Raw genomic sequence first — 15777 nt, 5'->3', positions numbered from 1 at the left:
AAAATAAATTTCATGGCCCTTGAGTGCTTTTGACTTGGAGTAAAAAGGCATTTCACAGGAAAGGTTTCAAATTTCTGGCCCATTTACTTTGGTTATTTCAGTTACTTGCTTTGTTGTTGTTGTTGGTTTTGTTTTTAGACTTTTAGGTTCAGGGATACATGTGCAAGTTTACTACATAGGTAAATTGTGTGTTGCAGGGCTTCGGTGTTCAGATTTCATTACCCAGGTGATAAGCAGAGTACCTAAGAGGTAGTTTTTTGATCCTCATGCTCCTCTTACCATCCAGTTTCAATTAGGCTTTCGTGTCTATTATTCTTATCTTTGTGTCTCTATGTACTAAATGTTTAGCTCCCACTTATAAGTGAGAACATATAGTATTTGGTTTTCTGTTCCAGAATTAGTTCACTTAGGATAATGGCCTTCAGCTCTATCTACGTTGCTACAAAGGACATGATCTCATTCATTTTTATGGCTGCATAGTATTCCATGGTGTGTATACAGACCACATTTTCCTTATCCAGTCTACTGCTGATGGGCATTTAGGTTGATTCTGAGTCTTTGCTATTGTGAATCAGTCACTGCTTTGTGAATCTGGGAAAATGATGCAACAAGTTTCTAACTATCATTGTTTTCAATGGTAGTCATTGTTTGTCAACTTCTATTACTATAAAAAATATTCCAAGCAAGAACCCCACTTTTCTAGTACAAATACATTTAGGATAACTTAGTAATTGATGAGTGAAAAATTTCTGATAGAGTTTAAAAATTATCATTTTCAATTTGGATGAAATAAAGAATCATTCCAGGCAATGATAATCGGTGGCTGCTAAAATCAATGTTTAAAAGGCTGATGGGAACTTTATAATCATAGGATAAGGCTGATAACACCAGTCTTACAATGGGACAAGGAGACATTGTGGGCCTTGTGATTTATGGGAAAGGAAGTCATGGCCCCACAGGTGCTTAATCAAACCTCTATTAGGTATTTCAATCTGGGGTCTATGACTTCAGAGTATCTGTGAAGCCTTTGAAATTGTATTCAATATTTTGTGTGTGTATGTATGTATGTGTATATACATGTTTGCTATTTTCCAGGGAGAGACTCTGTTTCTTTCATTGGAGTCTAAAAATGTCCCTTGATAGTTTACAGATAATAAGATGGCCAGAGAAACATGTTAAATATTACCACAAGAATGCAGTTGCCCAGATTTAAAACATGGTAAATTCTACAGGCAAAATGACCTGCTTTATTCAGAAAATGAATGATGTAGGGGAACGAAAGGGGGAAGGAGAGGAAGCCCAACCCAAGGAGGAGGCAGTCATCTCAACCTAGGATGTGATAAATTCTATAAGCTCAATGACTCAATTTATTGGGAGAGGAAATTTAGAGACATGTCAATCATATGCAAAGTATAGATCCTGGTTAGAATAAGACAACTGTCAAAAAACATTTTTTTCAGAAAATTGTAGAAGTTTGAACAAAAGCTTGGTATTAGATGATATTATGGAATGGTTCTTTATTTTTGTTAGGTGTGATAATGCTACTGTGGTTGTGACTTATTTAAGACCTTATCTGGTATAAGTAAAAGTATTTATGGTGAAATGGCACAGTGGAGGGGTAGGAAAGGAAGTGGAAGCACAGATGAAACAAAGATGGAAAAACTGTAAAACAGCCAAGGCTGAGTGTCAACACATGGGTGTTCATTATACCTTTCTTTTACTTTCTCATGCTTGAAAATTTCTGTAATAAATAGTTTAAAAATTATTGAAGTAATTATTTGACCAAATTGCTACAGTGACAAAAATACAGAACAACATCACTTGGTTTTCACATATTTTGAAAATGTTCTCTTAGTTTCAGTATTAAAATTAGGTTGTTTTCTAAGCAATAAACTTCAATTTGAAAGTTATTGCTTGTTTCTTACATATATAAAAGTTGTCAATATAATTTTGCTATCTGGAATTATAATTAAAATAAAGTAAAAATTATTCAAACAAGGTTTCACACTACAAAGAAAGAGGAAGACAGATTTGTCATTCACTCCCATACTTTGTAAAGCACTTTCTTCTAACAGGTATATGTTTACATTCCTTCACATACACAGGCTTGTACACAAAGAGATGGTAAAAGCTAGATGCATCCTTGAGTTTAAGCTAATTCAACTTTTCTGTTTTACAGATGAGGAAATTAAGTCCCAACATTCACATTTCCATATAGCATTCCCAGGTAAGCATCAGCCAGTCCTCAGCAATGTGGCATTTTTTTTTTATCCCTAGAGTCCTCATAGGAAAGAATTTAATACATAAACTCATCAATTCCAAAGCTCCTCTAAAGTATTAAGATTTTTTCCCCTGAAATCCTTATTTTTCACCATTAAATCACTTTGCAGTATCACTATTAGACCAAAGTTCAGCTTCTATATTGATTGCACTTACTGCAAATTCCAAAAATGTCCTGTATTTTATATGTGTCTTATAATTGGCACTCATGGTATAGAACCTTCAGAGTTTTGTATGAGGCACTGGCTGTCACATACAGCTTCCATGAAACATCTATTTACTATGTGCCCAGCACTCCAACCCAGACGCTAGAAATAGAAAAACAAACATTTGCAGTCTGGATTCCCACAGTCTAAGAGGAGGTAACTGGGGTAGAGACATGTAAGTGTAGTCAAAATATGATAGACAGTATGATAGGAATCTGATATTCAGTATACAGTGTAGTCACAAATAGGGAGGATGTCAGTTCTATCTTAGAGCATGAAGATCAAAGAAGGTGTCATATAGACAGGTAGCTTGAGCATCTCAATTTGCGTTTAATTTTTGAAAACAGGCCACAAAACAGAAAAAAAAATAAGGAGCTAATTTAGCGGATCAAAATAATTCTACAGAAAATCACTGTATCTACCTAAGCTGATTCTCTTATTAAATGCTTCCCTGTCAATGGCTGATGGCAGCTCTCGGGATGGACATCAACAGAACAGATGAAGGCCCCTCCAATCACTAGGGAAGGCAGAATCTGAGGATTCTAGGAGGCTGGCTACTTCAGCAGTCAGGACATGATAATCAGAAAGTAAGGCAGCAAATTTCAAAGCAAACTGATATCACAGGAGACCATCACAAACAGGGGAATCAAAGGGCAGGGAAACATGGTGCCCAGAACCATAGGGAAAAGTGACAATTTGGATAGGCAGAAAGCTAGTAGGGCCTTGGAACTAGGTAAGGGCTCTGAAACAAGACTCAATGCCCAGCACAGCAAATGATGCTCGAATGTGTCTCTTAAGAAGAACCATATCCAAAGGATGAAATGAGGCTGACAAAAGTAGGCACGGCTCCAGTCCCTGATTGATTGATTGATTGATTGACTGACTTTTGAGACAGTCTTGCTCTGCCACCCAGGCTGGAATGCAGTAGCGTGCCCTCAGCTCACTGCAACCTCCACCTCCCGGGTACAAGAAATTCTCCTGTCTCAGCTGCCCAAGTAGTTGGGACTACAGGTGCATGCCTGGCTAATTTTTTTATATTTTAGTAGAGATAGGGTTTCACCATGTTGCCCAGGCTGGTTGCAAACTCCTGAGCTCAGGCAATCTGCCCACCTCAGCCTCCCAGAGTGCTGGGATTACAGGCATGAGCCACTGTGCCCAGTCCAGAAATTTTGAATTACTTGTCGAGTTTACACCAGAGCAAACAGGTCTGAGGTGGTAAGAGTTGGGAGTCTCAGACACTAGACAAACTATCAGAATTGGGACACAGAATTAGAATTTGTGTGGCAACTGTGTTCTCATACATTAAAAAAAAACCTACTAATTACATGCACTGGGCCAGATTCTTTGCAGAGTGCTATGCTCCAGACCACAGAGTGCTAGACTAGAGTTCCTTCCTGTTCTCTCCACCGCATAAACCAAACGCATCCTGCCAGGGGCAACTCTGAGCTCATTAGGGAGTCAGCATGCCCAACTATAGAAAGAGGACAGCTGTACAGGCTGCTCCCTAAGACAGATCTGACCTCAGGTCAAAAAAAGGCAGCCCCTGAATCTGACATTTACAAGATGAAACTTTATTTACTGTCAGCAGCTAGAAGAAATGATCTTTGAAAATGACTCATTCTAAGAAATGGCTTATAAGCATGTTTCTGATGAGAAAGGGGCAGCTGTCTAACTTCTTTTCATGAAGACCATCTGAAATTTCCATGGAAGGATTTTCTAATACTAATACCAATAACTTCAGGATAACTGTTTCATTTTAAGCAAAATATACAAGGCCTTTCAGGCTCTGGCCTCTTCATGATCTGCCTTATTGCTCACCTACATTCCAGACATACTTAGCCATGCAGAACAATACAAATACACTGTAGTCTCAGGCCTCTATGCTCTTGCCTATGTTGCTCTCACAGCTATAGTGACCAAAACAGCATGGTACTGCTACAAAAACACAGACACATGTATCAGTGGAAAAGAATAGAGAATCCAGAATTGAAGCCACATACCTACAACCAACTGATCTTTGACAAAATTGACAAAAATAAGCAATGGGGAAAGGACACCCTATTCAATAAATGGCGCTGAGAAAATTTAAACTGAATCCCTACCTCTCATCATCTACAAAAAAATCTCAAAATGGATTAAAGACTCAAATGTAAGACTTGAAACTATGAAAATCTTAGATGAAAACCCAGAAAAAACTCTTCTGGACATTGGCCTAAGCAAAGAATTTATGACTAAGACTTCAAAAGCAAATGCAACAAAACCAAAATAGACAAATCAGATTTAATTAAAATAAACAGCTTCTACATAGCAAAAGAAACAATCAACAGAGTAAACAGACAACATACAGAATGGGAAAAAATATTTGCAAACTATGCATCTAACAAACAACTAATATCCAGAATCTATATGGAACTCAAACAAAGCAACAACTACAAAAGAACCAAATACCCCCATTAAAAAGTAGACAAAGGACATTAACAGACATTTCTCAAAAGAAGACATACAAGTGGCCAACAAGCCTATGAAAAAATGGTATCATGAATCATCAGAGAAATGCCAATTCAAATCACAATGAGATACCATCTCACACCAGTCAGAATGGCTATTACTAAAAACATCAAAAAATAACGGATGTTGGCAAGGATGCAGAGAAAAAGGAATGCTTATACACTGTTGGTGGGTATGTAAATTAGTACAACTCCTGTGGATAACAATATGAAGACCACTCAATGAATTAAAAATAGAACTACCATTTTTATATCAAAAAGACACCCACACTTATGTGTTTCTTGTCATGCTATTCACAACAGTGAAGTTATGAAATCAACCTAAATGTCCATCAATGGATGATTAAAGATAATGTGATTGATACACACACACACACACACACACACACACACACACACAGCACCATGAACTACTGCTCAACCATAAAAAAACAATGAAATCATGTCTTTTACAGCAACATGGATGGCGTTTGAGGTCATTGTCTGAAGTGAACTAACTCAAAACCAGAAAATCAATACTGCATGTTCTCACTCTTAAGTGGGAGCTAAAGAATGGGTATACACACCATGGAATATTATGCAGCCATCAAAAATGATGAGTTCGTGTCCTTTGTAGGGACATGGATGAACCTGGAAACCATCATTCTCAGCAAACTGACACAAGAACAGAAAATCAAACACTGCATGTTCTCACTCATAGGTGGGTGTTGAACAATGAGAACACATGGATGCAGGGAGGGAAGCATCACACACTGGGGTCTGTTGGGGGGAAACAGGGGAGGGACAGGGGAGTGGGGAGTTGGGGAGAGATAGCATGGGGAGAAATGCCAGATATAGGTGATGGGGAGGAAGGCAGCAAATCATACTGCCATGTGTGTACCTATGCAACAATCTTGCATATTCTTCACATGTACCCCAAAACCTAAAATGCAACAACAAAAAAAAATTAAAAAAAAAAAAAGAATGATATCTATCTGCTAAAGTAGATTTTTCTAAAGACACCATGGTGTTACTGGTTTGATTTTAGCTACTTCAAAATAACAAAACAGAATTCTATTAAAATAGTCTGACAAACTCACAAAATCAGACTTTTTTCACAATTTTTGAAGATTTCTATAGCTTCTCTACAGCACTTATTGCATGCTTATTTATATAGAAGCTTTTAAAAATGCTTTAAAAAGTTTTAAAAAGATCTTTTACTTGGAAAATAAGACAAAATGTATTTCTTAACTGTATCACTTAACAATCAAGCTTCAGTAAAGCATACAGTTTGTTTTCCTTAAAAAAAAGAATGGGTATACATAGACATACAGAGGGAAATAATAGACACTGGGGACTCTAAAAGAAAGGAGTGTGGGAGGGGCATGAGGGTTGAAAAATTACCTATTAAGAAAAATTCACCATTTAGATGGGTACACTAGAAGCCCAAACCTCACCATTGCACAACATATCCATGTAATAAATCTGCACATGTAACACTGAACCCATAAAAATAAAAAAATAAAAAAGATGCTACTATTATATTCTACATTTCCTTCCATCTTATTGTTACTTTTCTTAGAATTTTAACCAACTTTATTGAGTTGTTTATCCATTTACCTGTTGATGAACATTGGGTTTCTGCCAGTTTTTGGCTATTATAAATAAAGCTGCTATGAACATTGTATACAAGTCATAGAATGAACACATATTTTTATTTTTCTTGGGTAATTGTCTAGGAGTGGGATGGTCATGTTATATAATGAGCATATGCTTAGCTTTTTCCAAAATTTCCAAATTGTTTTCCAAACTGGTTGTACTTTTACATTCCCACTAATAGCATCTAAGTGTACAAGTTCCTCTACATCCTTGCCAACACTTGGTACAGTTGATCTTTTTAATTTTAGCATGTAAAGCTCTGTGGTTTAACCTGCATCTTTTCACAAAATTATTTGCATTCATAGGTCAAATACATCAGTTCAAAGTCTTTTGACCATTTTTAAAGTTGTATTATTTGTTTTATTATAGGCCTTTTGTTTTTATAGGCCTTTATATATTCTGAATATATATGGGACTTACATATTTTGAATATATAAGTCCCATATCAAATACATGGATTGCAAATATTTTCTTCCTGTCTGTGACTTATCTTTTCATTCCATAAACAGTATCATTTGAGGAGTGAAATTTTAAATTTTGATGAGTTCTTTTACTTATTTTTGTCTTTAATGGTTTGTGCTTTTGGTGTTGTATCTAAGAAATCTTTGCATAATACAAAGTAAAAAGATTTCCACTATGTTTTTTCCAAAAGTTTTTATCATGTAGATTTACATTTAAGTCTAGGATTCACTGAGTTAATTTTTGTAAATGGTGAGCAGTATGGATTAAAGCTCATGTTTGAAAACATAAATACCCCATTGTTGCAGTACTGTTTGTTGAAAGATAACCAACCTCCATCTATTTGTCTTTGCACCTTTGTTAAAAACCAATTGTCCATAAATGTGTTGGTGTATTTCTGGACTATATAATCTCTTCCACTGATCTGCTGGTCTATCTTTATGCCAAAATGATACTGGCTTAATTATTATACCTTTCTGATAAGTCTTACAATCATGTGATTTTAGCCTTCTAGCTTCTTTCTTGTTTTTTTTTTTCAAAGTTGCCTTAGTTATTCTGCATCTCCATTTAAATTTTAAAATAAGCTTGTCGACTTCTTAAAGACCTTATTGAGATTTTGATTGGGATTTCATTGGCTCTATAGATAAATCTGGGGGAAAACTGATATTCACTTATTTAGTTCTTGAATTTTTTTTCACTAGTGTTTAGTGGTTTCTAGTGTACAGGTAGTTCACATTATTTGTCAGATTTATACTTAAGCATTCCATTTTTCTGATGCTATAATATATTGTATTTTTTAAAAATTTCAATATCTGCTCATTGTTAGCATACAGAAATACAATTGATTTTTATTATCTGGATCTTGTTTTCTACAATATTGCTAAACTCATTATTTCTAGTAGTTTTTTTGTTTTGTTTTGGAGATTTCATCAGATTTTCTACAAAGAACACGATGCTATCTGTGAATAAAAGATAGTTTTACTTCTTTCTTGCTTGATATCTTTCATTTCCTTTTCTTGCCTGACTACACTAGCCAGATCTTCCAGTGTAAGCTCGTCTTGTTCCTGATCTTAGAAGAGAAGTTATTTCATGACTAAATATGCTGCTATCTCTAGGTTTTTCATGGATACCCTTTATCAGATTAAGTTCCCTTCTACTTCGAGTTTGCAGGAATTTGAAGTTAGATTTGTAAAATGTTTTTTCTACACCTATGAGATGACCACCTGGTTTTTCCTTTTTGATTTGCTTAATACGGTTTGTTAATATAGTCCTAGTATGGTGAATTACATTGTATTATTTTCTAATGTTGAACCAATCCTGAGGTTTGGGGGGATAAGTCCCACTGGGTCATGATGTATTATTATTTTCATACATTGTTGGATTTGATTTGCTATAATTTTGTGTGGAATTTTTGCATCTGTGCTCACATGGGATATTTGTCTTCCATTAAATGTCTTTATATGCTTTTGGTAGCAAGGTAATAGTATCAGGATAATTCTCATTTCAAAATATGATTTGGGAACTTTGCTTTTCTCACACTGTGAAGTAGGTCTCATTGTCTTCTCTTAAAAATCAGGAAGCTGAGGATCAAAGCGGGTAGATAATTTGGCTCAAGGCCATAGAGCGTTTATGGGCTGATGCCTGAAGTTAAGGACCCCAAATTCTAGCTGCCCTTGCAAAGGAGATCTGGATGCCATAAGATGCCTCCAGAATGAATAGTGCGTGTGTATGTGTGTGTGTGTGTGTGTGTGTGTGTGTAAATATTTATTAAATAATTAAAATAAGCCAAATTTTTCATAGGTGGCTAAAGTTACAATCTTTAGTGATCTAACAAAGGTATAAGTACAGAAACACTTTATCAAGTTAAGTACAATTGCAACACACAATTCCACTCACATCTAAAAAGGTATGTCATGTATTACTCACAGGAAGCCTCGGAATCTGCTGAGGTCATTGTTTGGGCTTTCACATTCTATCCTACTGGAAAATTTCTCAGGATCAACTTCAGAGTCCTAAAAATATTTTTTGAATCACAAAATAAGAATTCAAGATTAAACCCTTAATTTTGAAGTGTTTTATCACTTCACCAATTCTTAAAATAATGCTAAGCCTTTTTTGCAATGAAGTTTATATCATGAATTTCCCAAAGGAAGGAAAGTAGAGGCATAATTATGTGATCCATAATTGGGATCAGAATGGTCCTAGAGCGCTAATAAACATCTGCAGCCGATGGGAATGTCTGAGTCATTTACTGAAATTCATGCAGAACTCTCCAGAAGAGAGTTCCTACTTATAAACACCTTTTTATCAATAAAGCACTGAAAAACTGAACATACTTTTGTTGTTGGCCTTTAATCACATAAGTAATTTTGAGATTAAATGTATATGTGAACACTTTGAGCACATATGTATTTGATTTCAGCCAAATTTTATAAATAACAATTTAAAAATAAACTAAACATCAATATCCATAAAATTTTCTAGTGGATTAGACAATTTCAGAATTCTTTATGAAAAGAATGAACAAATAAGCAAAGTGCCTTTGTAGGACACAGCTCCTTTAAGGCATGGATTTCCCAAAAATAAGCCACATCAACCTTATTTCATTACTTTTATTTTCATATCCATTTTGACCAGTAAGGTAAATGCTATTGATATTGGTAAATATCAGAATTAATATGTATATAATAGGAAACATGAAAAATATGAATATATGATATGATTTATTTTCTAATGAGTAATATCTATAGAGTTCTTTTGACACACTAAAATCTATTATGCACTTTAAATATATTAGCTAGTTTCTTCTTCACAACTCCATGAGGAAGGTACTATAGTAATTAGACCTAATTAACAGATGAGGAAAGAGAGACACAAAGAGAATCAGTAATTTGCCAAAGTTCTCAAAACAAGAAAGTGTTTAGAGCAGGATTAAAATCTAGGTCACCAGATTCACCCTTAATTGAACCCACAGTGTGCTGATTAATACTAGGTTGGTGTAAAAGTAATTGTGCTTTTGCCATTACTTTTAATGGCAAATATGAATTGCTGATTAATACTAAAAGTGGGTATGTAGTTTACAACAGAATGTTAAGTTGTGCAGAATTTTTACCAATGCCTTTGGTACAAGACTACTTACAAAAGTGACAATGACAGTAGTCTAATAGGCATAATAATCACAGAGAATCTAAATGAAGTCCATAGGTAGAGAGGTGGGCCCAATATGACAAGATGAAATTTACCAAAAGATAAAGGTATTAGTAGGCTAAAACACTTTTTTTTGGTTTATAAGTGTAAGATGAAGAAACCCTAACTTAATAGTCGTTTGGGTTAAAAAGAAAGAAAAAGATCATTAAATTGTAAATTACTTCATCTCAAGTACTTTCAGAGAAAGGGGAAGGAAACTGACATTTAGATACTATATATGATATTTCAATATATGTTATTTCATTTAAATCCTACAACAATGCTATAGAGTAGGTACCATCATTTTCATTTTAAGATTAAAAAAACTGAGGCATACACTTTGGGAGGGTGGATCACGAGGTCAAGAGATCGAGACCATCCTGATCAACATGATGAAACCCTGTCTCTACTAAAAATACAAAAAATTAGCTGGGCATGGCGGCACGTGCCTGTAATCCCAGCTACTCAGGAGGCTGAGGCAGAAGAATTACCTGAACCCAGGAGGCGGAGGTTGTGGTGAGCCGAGATCGCGCCATTGCACTCCAGCCTGGGTAACAAGAGCGAAACTCCATCTCAAAAAAAAGAACAAACTGAGGCATAGAGTGTTTAAATGACTTGTCCAAAGTCATACAGTAATTAATAGCAGAGCTGTGATTCATTTAAATCTATGTCAATATAACTTCAAGGTTTCTGTTTCCCTCTGCACAATATTGAGAAAGGTCTAAAAGCTATGTAGCATGAGAAGCTACAAAACTTAAGTTTTGGTATATAAGTAATTACAGATTTTAGAAACAATGATCAACCAAAAATAAGATATAAAGTGTAAGTTTAAGAAAAATAAATTAGCAGGTGTTTTTTTTTTCCAAATTGCAAATAATTCTGTTGGTTCCTTTAACTCCATTCTCAAAAACATGAATGCCCCACCAAAGTGTGTGAACACTGAAGTCATTTTATCAGATTTTAGAAACAATGATCACCAAAAATAAGATATAAAGTGTACGTTTAAGAAAAATAAATTAGCAGGTTTTTTTTTTTTTTCCAAATTGCAAATAATTCTGTTCGGTTCTTTTAATTCCATTCTCAAAAACATGAATGCCTCACCAAAGTGTGTGAACTCTGAAGTCATTTTATCCTCTTATCTGGAAAAGAGTACGCTTCCACTCATATCTGAAAATGAATTATACCTTCTGGGATTCTATTTCATCCTAGTGAAAATGAATTAAAAATCTCTTTATCTGTAATGTGAAAATGAGCTCAGTCATCTTCAGAAAAAAAATGTGAATAAGCCACAACTGAGAACACATGAGTTACCTGTTCTGCATATCCCCGAACCACCTGCCTCTGTTTTAAATTGCTCTCTCCATCAAGACCAGAAGTCTCAATGTGACAGATTCCATCTGGATCAGTGGAGAAGAGTAGTACCATGTCTGCAGGGATGACCTCGTTACAGGAGAGGCGAATAAAGTCCCCAACAGTAACGTCTTTCCAACATCGGTCAATGTATTTTTTCTCTTTCCTATAATTAAAAAAAAGTTTTAAAAAAGAATATCAAGCAAAATATACATGCAATGGCTTTTTTTAAAAGAAGTTTTTTTTAGTATATAAAGTATACATTAAGTATTAGGGTAAATTTTAGTCTATTAAATCTAAAAGGGGCAAGGCACAGTAGCTCATGCCTGTAATTCCAGCACTTTGGGAAGCCAAGGTGGGTAGATCACCTGAGGTCAGGAGTTCAAGACCAGCTTGGCCAACATGGTGAAACTCCGTCTCTACTACCAATACAAAAATTAGCCAGGCATGGTGGCACGCACCTGCAATCCCAGCTACTCAGGAGATTGAGACAGAAGAATCACTTGAACCCAGGAGGTAGGGGCTGCAATGAGCCTAGATCACTCCACTGCACTCTAGCCTGGGTGACAGAGCGAGATTCTGTCTCAAACAAACAAACAAAAACAAACAAACAAACTGCTAAAAGGGAAACCGCAGAATTGGCAACCCCTAAATTCTACAAATACTTCACCTGAAAATTTAGTTACTGAGCCACTAAAACATATTTTTCAGCTCTTTATTCCTGTGGGATTTTGAACCATTATGCTGTTTGAGTCTAATTCTGGAATAAAATTGCAATCAACATTTGACGGGCTCATTCAGATACAAAGCAATTCCCTCATGCTGCTCTGTGGTCAGGTACGGAGGACCTGAAGGTGCATAAGACACATCATCTGCTCTCAGCATTTCCCACTGGCAGATAAGATGGGTTATCATTGTGTGCCACAATGTATTTTCCTTAGGGTAGAATGAGGACATTTGTATGGTAGAATGTCATGTGTCATTTGAGCTAGTTAGGTAGCATTTCACATATGATGCCACCAACAAAAGTTAAGAAGCTCTGTCTCATTCCTTAACTGTCTCCCAAATATACATAAAAACTAACATTTGTGGCAAATATCATAAAATCCACTTATTTTATTTCATCAGATTAAATAGAAATGGCACCTTACACCAATACGTTTACAACTTTTGCCATACAGAATTATATCAGATATTTCAAGAAATATTTAGCTTAAAAGGCTACCTAAGAAGTACATTTTCAGGACATACCAAATGGACAAGGTTAAAACCAACTAAAGGAAATATTAGATTATCTAAAGAGTTTATTGGTCCATGGAGAAAGGCAAATCAACAGTTTATTTTGTCTTTACCAAACTTTTCCCTAGTGTCTGTGCATATCAGTTTATTCTCCTATAGAGGGAGGTAACAGAGAAAAAGATAAAAAAGGTAGGCAGGGGTATTATTTTGACAGTTCAGTCCTCCATGCCATATCTAGGAGTAGGAATTTCATTCCATAAAAAATGGAAAGTAAGTAAAGGTTCAGACAAAGAAGAATGTGACTCTACTTCTGTTTGCCAACTCCTGAGACAAAGTAATGAATGGATTTTTTTGGATGGAAGGTTATTTAGGAGTATGGCCAAGAGACCAGTGGTAAGTTATTGAAATAATCCATGGGAGGGATGAAGATGATCAGAATTAAGGCAGTAGCAACACAAGAAAGACAAAAGATGAAGTCAAGACATATTAGATAACAGAAACAAGTTTTTGGACTTACTACACATAAAAGAATTATCCAGGATGACACTATGGTCCCTAACATGTTCAAGGTGGTAATGGATGGTGCTGTCATAGGTCTCAGATTTTAGAAGCAACTGGTTGTATCACAAGTGAGATAACTTCACGTTGAAAAGGTTTTATTTGGAGTAGGACGTGCAGCTGAAGATGCTCAGCAGTTTGAGGGTCCTGATCTGGAGATTATGAGTAAAGATATTGATTTGGAAGTCCCAGGTACACAGACAGCCGTTGATTGCAGGTAAGGATATTTCTTAGGGAAAGAATCTTCAAGGTGATAGTAAGGTGAAAGAGGATCTCAGATAAGTCATGTCACAGAAATCAAGGAAGAAGGAAATTCGTAAGAGGGAGCCACAATGGCTGAAAGCTACAGAGGAGTCCTGTATAGTAAAAACCCAAATGCCTACAGTATTTGGCTGTTAGGTCAGGTGGCCTTAGAGAAAGTTGGTAACGTGAAATTGGTGATTGGAAGAGTGAAGAAGAAAGTATGATCTCTGTGAATCAGCTAGCATCTTTCAACATTGTAAATGTTCCAGGCTAGTTAAATGTGGCTGTGAGTATTGTTGGGAGATGCAAAAATAAGGCTACAGTTCCTTCCCTGATACATAATCAAAACTAGTAAGAGAACTTTCTTCTTGCCCCAGAGTCTAAAGGTCCAAAGGTCCAACTAGAATTTCTTGCATCTCCTTGGTGGTTTGTGCTTGTGTATGACTCTCACTGATCAGGATACAGCACCCACAATCCCTCCTTCAGGAAAACTTCTAGGCCAATTTTGCTTCTTCGTAAGTCCAGTATCAAACAGCTCTACTACATAAGCATTAGGAAAAGTTGGGAATAATATGCACTGAATGATCAACAGAGATTCAACTAGGATGGGAGCTGGTAAGGAAGGAGAGGGAGGGGTAAGAATGAAGGGTTGGGAATGTGGACGCCTACTTCACTTGATATTTAAAGAGAGAAAGGGTAGAATTATGAATTAATTACTCTTTTTGGTATTTTTAGTGTGTTTCCAATAAAAGATTAAATTATTTATAATGAGCAAAAAAGGAATTATCATTGGACACAACATCAGCTAAGATTTATTAGATGCTTTATATATATCAACTCATTTAATTTTTGAATCAATGTTGTGGCAACCAGTTTTAAAAATTAGAAAAAAAACTGCCCTTGACAAGTTAAATAACTTGCTCAGTGTTACATCACTAAGTGGTCCTGTAATTTGAAACAAGGCAGGTATATCCAGAGTCTACTCTCTTAAATACTAGAGTTTACTGCCAAGTGCAGTCACTTCTAATAACCACCAAATAAAATGTGGTTTACCTGTGTATTTTAAAATAAATGTAAAGAATTTACTTTAAAATGTTTGTTTTGTATAATGTCTTATATAAGGTTAATTATCTTAGATGGCTACTGAAGGTCTCATTTCACAAATCATGAAATTCTGTGGATTTATGAGATAATCCTAAAATGTTAACATTAGCTAATATTTTGAAACTTCTAACATCAATAACGTGGTGATTTTTAAAGGTCAGAAAATAATGCACATTCCTTGAAGGCAGACATTGTACCTAATTTAAGTTTAAATCCTCTAAGTCTCTCAGTGCTTATCACATAACAGGCACTCAGATTTGCTGAATGATTAATAGCCTTATTTTCAAGACACTTTTATTACGTTAAAACAGATTTTAAAACCTTACAAGTAGCGCCTATTTTAAAGGCAATCTTAAGAAAGTCAGGTTTTCTATAATAGTTCATTCTAACTTAATTGGAGGTATAACAGAGTTTAAATGATTAATTTCTAGACTAGTATTTGTTATTCCAAATGATACTTTTCTATAGAAAATTAAGCACCCTGTGAAAGACCACATATTACAAATAAGAACCAAATTTTCTGCTTATAAATGTTAGTATGCTTCTTCCAAAAACTTGCTAAATAGCCCCCATAATTTCACCCTAACTTTGTGGAGAAATAATTTGTTTCTAAGTTGATTTATTTGTATTTCATAGGAATTTACATTAGCATATTTAAATCAACAAGGCATGGTTCTATATCCCATCTTTATTTCTTTATAACCTTGTAATAATTGTGCCAGAAATAATCTGGGGGGAAAACATAAACATTATTTCTTCTACAATACCAAACAAAACCAATTATATTATATATAAATAAAAACACATAAAATTACCTGAGCCTCTTATGAAACACAAACATAAAGGAACATCTTAGAATGGATATTAAATAAATGACTATAATACTACATCTCACTTTTAAGTTTATATGAAAATCATCTAAGATAGATCTGGATTATACCTAAAAGGACAATTGAGAAAAAAGTTATACCAGGTCTTCTATTAGGTAATTTTAATATTTTAAAAAT

General features: G+C 35.1%; 1 protein-coding gene across 4 annotated transcripts in view; it reads right to left on the bottom strand.

The window, feature by feature from the left end:
* The window catches only part of ATP10D (ATPase phospholipid transporting 10D (putative)), a 105056-nt gene that overhangs the window by 58191 nt on the left and 31088 nt on the right, over positions 1-15777 (bottom strand). For all 4 annotated transcript variants that reach the window (XR_010338915.1, XM_064366813.1, XM_064366822.1 and 1 more), the window contains exons 4-5: positions 11588-11792; positions 9017-9102 (exon numbers count right to left, since the gene is read on the bottom strand). Coding sequence is in view for 3 of the 4 variants with exons in the window: in XM_064366813.1 (XP_064222883.1) it covers positions 9017-9102; positions 11588-11792 (291 nt within the window). In the remaining variant the exon portion in view is untranslated. The remainder of the gene's footprint in view (positions 1-9016; positions 9103-11587; positions 11793-15777) is intronic.

This window comes from Aotus nancymaae, unplaced genomic scaffold (genome assembly GCF_030222135.1).
Source record: "Aotus nancymaae isolate 86718 unplaced genomic scaffold, 86718_ANA_hifiasm-v0.15.2.pri h1tg000006l, whole genome shotgun sequence".
Taxonomy (NCBI): Eukaryota; Metazoa; Chordata; class Mammalia; order Primates; family Aotidae; genus Aotus; species Aotus nancymaae.
The sequence above is the reverse complement of the archived record's forward strand: the minus strand, read 5'-3'. Positions and strand labels throughout refer to the sequence as shown.